The sequence below is a fragment of the Mus caroli genome, unplaced genomic scaffold (assembly GCF_978045245.1).
Source record: "Mus caroli unplaced genomic scaffold, Mus_caroli_1 scaffold_2, whole genome shotgun sequence".
NCBI classification, from domain to species: domain Eukaryota; kingdom Metazoa; phylum Chordata; class Mammalia; order Rodentia; family Muridae; genus Mus; species Mus caroli.
Window position 1 is genome coordinate 15087508 of NW_028227257.1, and position 6250 is coordinate 15093757.

Sequence of the window (6250 nt, forward strand, 5' to 3'; positions counted from 1 at the left end):
TCCTGAGACAGGGCATCCTGAACTGGAAACTTGTTACTCCAGACAGGTGGGATGGCCAGTTAGCTATGGAGACAGACCTGTCTCCCTGTCCTCTGGGGAAGGTTATGCAATCTTTAATCAACTGTTACTCAGCTCAGTCATCATATTAGCTGGAATAAAAAGAAATTAAAAAAAAAAATCCACCTTGGTTCCTTTGGTGATTTTCCAATTTCCAAAAATCAAATTAGCAGTCAAAAGACACAGGCTTCTCATTTAAAAACAAAACAAACAAAAACCTATGTAGGAAAAGCTGGCATAGCCATTAAGAGAAACCGGTAAGAGATGTTCCTGCCTGGAGCAACAGAATCCTCAGCTTAAGGGAGCAGCCACACTCCTGAAATCATTCACTGCTGTCATGTATGTGCCTTCAGAGTTTGTTAGGGAGGAAACCCACCAATCTCGCTGGGCCCAGGCCCTGCAGCCAGTGTGGCCCCAACCCGGGTTACCCCCGGGGCTCACCCTAGCTCACCTAGCCTTTGTCCAGGTATTTTCAGTCTCAGATTCTCACTCTACCAAGCAGAGCCAAGAGGCAAGAAGGGCTCCCTGTGCAGGAAGCAAAACTCATCTTAGCTGTGATCCTCAGCTAGCTTGGACAAGCTCCAGAAACCAGACTTCACAAAAAAATGTATGCCACAGTTCAGGAATCACAAGTGTGTGTGCTGGGGGGGGGGGGCAAGGGGGGAGTAGGGGACTGTGGCAGCTGCAGGTGGAGGGTGGGATATAGTATTCTGCCTGTTTTCTTGACTGAGTTTGTCATGTTGCCCAGGTTGGCCTCAAACTCATGATTCCCCCAACCTCAGTCTCCCAAGTCTTAAGGCAAGCAGGTGCTACCACACTTACTCTGGCATTTGGTATTTTACCTGGAGCAGTAACCCTGGGGCTCAGCAAAGAGAGAATACTAATTATTTATAGCTCTTGTGCACAGCTGATCTCTCTCAGTCCCAACAATGACATAAATACAAGGCAAAGGATTGGAAAATAGTGTATTTATGTACCTAGGAAGGACAGCTGCCAGCCCTTCCTGAGGAAACCACTTGGAGGAAAGCTTAGCAGGGCAGGGCGAGCCTCCAGCACCTTTAGTACACCCTCCCTGTCACAGAACTCAGAAGACAGCAAACAGAAACTCCCACCACAGTTGAGGTCCAGTAGAAGCTGGCTGCCTGCTCGCTTCCAGAGAGCAGACAGTGGCTTTTATTATGAAGGTAAGGCTGGGAGGGATGCTAGGGTTTTCTCTGGGTCCTGTCTCTGGCTGTGCTGAGTGACAACAGCAAGGCAGAGTCCATACAGGGAACTAGAGGGAGTCAGTCATGGGTCCTGGACACACACACACACACAAAAGTGTGTGTCTAATGGCACGGCCATGCATTTTTCTTGTGCTCGATGCCTCCGCCCCTCGACGTCCTCTCAGCAGCCTAGCACTCTGTACCTACATTTTTTCCTGTGGCTATGGACCCAGAAATCAGATATTTCTCCACAGAGAATCCCTGTAGTTTGGCAACACGGCAAAAGTACCGGCTGTCACAGGCATAAGACAGACAACGAGAAGAGTGGTTTATTCCAATCAGATATCCTTGATTTTTTTTTTTCTTTTTAAAATAACAGGCTGGTGACAGTATGATGGCTCATGTGACATGGTTCCAAATCTGTCACTACCCTCCATGAGGTCCCTTACTGGCCTCCAGATATCAAGGCTTTGGCAAGCAGAGGCCATTCTTGCATCTGTGATCATGGCTGCTACCTGCCTTTATGATGGGGCCTCATTATCTCTCCACCAACAGACTTCACATTTCCAGGGTTCTGCTCAGACTTGGGCCAGACCCCATCTGGAGGTCTGAGCAGCCCAAGGTGATGGGGCCCAAGTGCCAGCAGAGTGTCCAAAGGGCCCAACTCTAGACATTGGACTTAGGGGCTGAGCTGAGGGGGATCTCCTTGAGCTCTGTCCGCATGCACAGGTACTCCCCGATGACGGCCATGAGTGCAATGCACACAGCCTGGACCAGCCACCAGGTCAGCGCCGAGGGGAAACGGGAGCTGTAGAGCCAGCAGCCCAGGAGGTGAAAGAAATGCACAGTGACAGTGAAGTCCAGGCACTGCTTCCCTCGCCGGATGAAGTACAGCAAGCCCAGGGCACTGTGGGGAGAGGATAGCAGCGAGTTGTCACTGGGTTGTCCTGGCCTTACATCAGGTTGCTGGGGAAGTGGGGACAGTTAGGATGACATCATGATGATCAGAAGCAAGCACGGTAAGTGAGAAGCAAGGGTCATCCTATCAGATGCCTACAGAAACCTACTGGGTAAGATCAAGAGTGGATTGACAGAGGGATGTCGGGTGGAGAGTTTGATGACAAACAGCTACCCAGGAATGGTTCAGACTGCTGGGTACTGGAAAGTATACATGGTCTACGTAAAATGCAGACAAAAGCTACGTACATCTAGACAAATCTTACTACAGCCTGGAATCAATCCATTTCCCCACTATTCAAGAAAAGCCAGAAATCTGTATACTTCCCCCCATCAGCGTAGTCTGAATGTAAAGGACAAGATACTGTTTGAAGTACTTCCCATGAATTAACAGCACTTTACAGCTAAGAGCTAAGTGACTGGATTCGCCCCACTTTACTGATGACCAAATTGCAGATAAACTATCCAAAGTCACTATACCAGTGGTAAGGTTCAAAGCCAAGTGAGACTGCTCGTAAGTCTAAGATCTTGGTCCCTATGCTAAACTGATCCTTAAAAGATGAGCAATGGTCCTAAGTGACCTAGGACGCTAACAAGTCCAACCCCTGGTATATACACAGGGAGCCTGGGGCCAGGAGAGGAAGAGGAAGGGAACTCAAGCAATGGCACAGAAGAAGAGTGTAAGCCAATTCTCCCGGTGCCTGGTCTCATTCTTCCCTTACCTCACACTACATTAAAGAACGCCATCAGGCACATACAGTGACAGCTGAGCTTTGCACTTAATTCAGAACAACAATGGAGACCATGATGGGGCCAGGCCACAGAAACACACTCTTGACCCATCTTACTACTCCCAGGAAGAAGTGCCAGCCTGCCTCAGGCTTAGGTTTAGGAAGTTAGACAAATAGTACAGCTGCTGATACTCACCAGGTGAGGGCGTTGAGGACGAAGGACATCATTGAGAGCCGGCCTGGAGGGGTGGAGAAGCCCAGGATCTGAAGGGGAATCACAAAAGGGACACTAGAGAAGCGGCTGTGCACAGCCGGGATCCCAGCACAGAGCTGATGGCATGAGCACTCTTCTCAGAGGACAGGAGACAACACGCTCTCTTCACACGCATCCACTAGGATCTCATTTGAACCTCATGGTATGTGGGGAGGGACTACTATTCATTCTCCATTTACAAAAGATGCAAGAGTTTAGGGAAGTTGCCTGAGGCAATAGCTTATCTAGACAGCAAGAATCAAGTCTAGGAAATCTCCTTAGCAAACTATGGCTCCACAGGTCAGGCTTCTGCTTCACAGATACACAGTTCACAGTAGGGGCGGAGTTGAATAACCATGACCAAAAACCCGTTAGTACCTCATCCTTCCAAAGCTGTCGCCTAAACTCAGGCTGTGGACATCAGGTCGCTCTGCAACGAAGCCTGATTCCCATAGGCCCTTACAAGAAGGATGGCGCCACCCACAAGGTGCCACTACTCAGCATATGCTATGTTTGCCATACTTATTGTTGACAGAGTACTACCAAATACTAAATACCCGTGCCATGCTTCAGCCTGCAAAGGCCTTTGACATCCATGATCTCACAAAGCTCCTAGTGTCTCTTTCCACAGAATTAGTTACCCAAGGGCCGATGCAAACAACAGTAGTAAACGCAAGGACTCCATTCCAAGTTCTCCCGAACTAAGAACTTTGTTCATATCAACTATCACTGTCTCTCCTCTTAGCTCTTAGGCTTCCACTATACTTCACAAAGCATTTTTTTGAAACAGGGTTTCCCTGTGTAGCCCTGGCTGTGTTGGAACTCACTTTGTAGACCAGGCTGTCCTGGAACTCAGAAATCCGCCTGCCTCTGCCTCCCGAGTGCTGGGATTAAAGGCGTGCGCCACCATGCCCGGCACAAAGCATGTTCTTATTCCTAAACCTCTCTGGGCCTTTTAACATTTTACTATAGGTAACATGACAGGATTATCCTGCTCACTTTGCAGAGGATAAAAGGGATTGGAAAGGCAAAACAACTCTTCAAGTTCTCTCAGCTAGATTGGGTGCTAAGCACAAGCAGGCTCTTTGAACAGTTCACCACCTCGTGCCAACAGTATGATATTGCAGACGGGAGAGTTAACATTTGCCCAAGTCACACAGCAGAGAGGAATTTAAAGGAACCTATCTGACACCAAGTCTTAACAGTTTCCACTTCATCACGAGGGATGCCCTTTTGTTTATCCCTCTTCTTACGGAGGCTCCTGACAAGCTCAGCTGGGAGAAAGGAAGTCATTTTTCTAGAGGGTCTCAAGAAAGAGATATCATGTTTGCCCGGGACACAAGTCTGTTGACTGTAGTATCTGCCATGTGTGTTCAACCTCTAGCCACAAGCTGCGGAGCTGGCTACGAGGCTGAGCGCAGCGGCAGCCAACACAACACTGTAAGGTTCTTTAAAACCCTATGAGATTTTGCTTGTTTGTATCACGAACGCGCAGTTCCTGAGCGTGAACTTTGTAGATCACTACTTTGCTTCCTAGACTCTATCTCCTTCCCTGTTCTCAGTCGTTCCGTTTTACAGATGGGCACCGGGGTCGGGGGGAAGCGCACACTGAAACCCCTTCTTTAAAAAAAAAAGTGTCCACAAAATGAGAACTTGTCCCAGACCGACCTAGAGCTCGGCGGTGCCCCACTATCAAACCCCACTCCTTTCCGCTAAGCTTACCTCCGCGTCGAACATCTGGTCCAGGGACGGGCTGCTGCGCACCAGCGCGTCCACCAGCGCCAGCCACAGGCCCAGAGAGCCATAGTAGACGGTCTGCATGAGTACGATCTGCGACAGGATTAGCAACGGGTCCCACACGTAGCTGCGGAACTGGCCCGCCATGCCGGCCCGCGGGGCTCGGCAGCCGCCCGCGCCTGTCAGTGCCACCAGGCCATCGTCCCGCGGCCGCCGGGATACCTGCGGGAAGACACACGGAGCTGCAGCCGGTCAGCCGGCCGTCGCCTTGGTAACGGCGCGGGAGGGAGGGAGGTGGGCCTGGGACCCGGGAGCGAGCCCATTCCCGGGTGGGAGAGGCGGGGCGGGCGGACCCACCCGTTCCGACCGCCGGGCTCCTCCCGGGTTCACTCACCCGCGACCGGCTCGAGGGTCGAAGCGTCCGAGCGCAGCCGGCCCTCGGCGCTGGCCTCCTGACACGGCGCTGACAGTCAGGACCATGGAGCGGAGGACCCGCCGGCCTAGAGAGGCCGAATAGCTGCGGCCCACGGCTTCCTGGGAAGGGAGAGCTTCCGGGGACGGCAACCGAGGGGCATTGCGCAGACGCAGTGGATGAACCCTACACGCCATCCAAAGGGGCCCTTGCGAGCAGCCCGGAAACAAACTCTGCACATGCGTAAGAGGAAGGATGAAGGCAAACGGAAGTGAGGCACAAAACCGTGGGTTTTGCGCGCCCTCTAGAGGGAGATTTTTTATAATCCAGCAGGTCCATTCCTAGGAGGGAAAGGGGTGGAAGGTCTACACTTTTAAAATAAAATAAATAAAATTAAAATAAAATAAAATAAAATAAAATAAAATAAAATAAAATAAAATAAAATAAAATAAAATAAAATAAAATAAAATAAAATAAAATAAAATAAAATAAAATAAAATAAAATAAAATAAAATAAAATAAAATAAAATAAAATAAAAAATAAAATAAAATAAAATAAAATAGCATTCACTGAGGAATGGTGAGATGGTTAGAGGGCTAGATGCTTGCTGCCAAGACTGACGACCTGCGTTTAATATCTTGAACTCACATGTTGGAAGAAAAGAACTGACTGCCTCCTGTAAGCTATCGTCTGACTATCACACTCACAGAAATACAATGATAACAATTAAAAAAAAATTTTTTTGTTGTTTTTTTCAAGACAGGGTTTCTCTGTGTAGCCCTGACTGTCCTGGAACTCACTCTGTAGACCAGGCTGGCCTCGAACTCAGAAATCTGCCTGCCTCTGCCTCCCAAGTTCTGGGTTTAAAGGGGTGCACCACCACGCCCGGCAACAATT

General features: G+C 49.4%; 1 protein-coding gene across 1 annotated transcript; it reads right to left on the bottom strand.

Moving 5' to 3' along the window:
* Nucleotides 1-1566: 1566 nt before the first annotated feature.
* Sys1 (SYS1 golgi trafficking protein) lies at nucleotides 1567-5536 on the bottom strand. Its single transcript, XM_021149267.3, has 4 exons — nucleotides 5335-5536; nucleotides 4926-5162; nucleotides 3147-3214; nucleotides 1567-2169 (listed from the first exon to the last, which is right to left on the bottom strand). Exons 2-4 carry the CDS (start codon nucleotides 5085-5087, stop codon nucleotides 1929-1931), a joined length of 471 nt encoding a protein of 156 aa, XP_021004926.1. The 5' UTR covers nucleotides 5088-5162; nucleotides 5335-5536; the 3' UTR covers nucleotides 1567-1928.
* Between the last annotated feature and the right edge of the window lie 714 nt (nucleotides 5537-6250).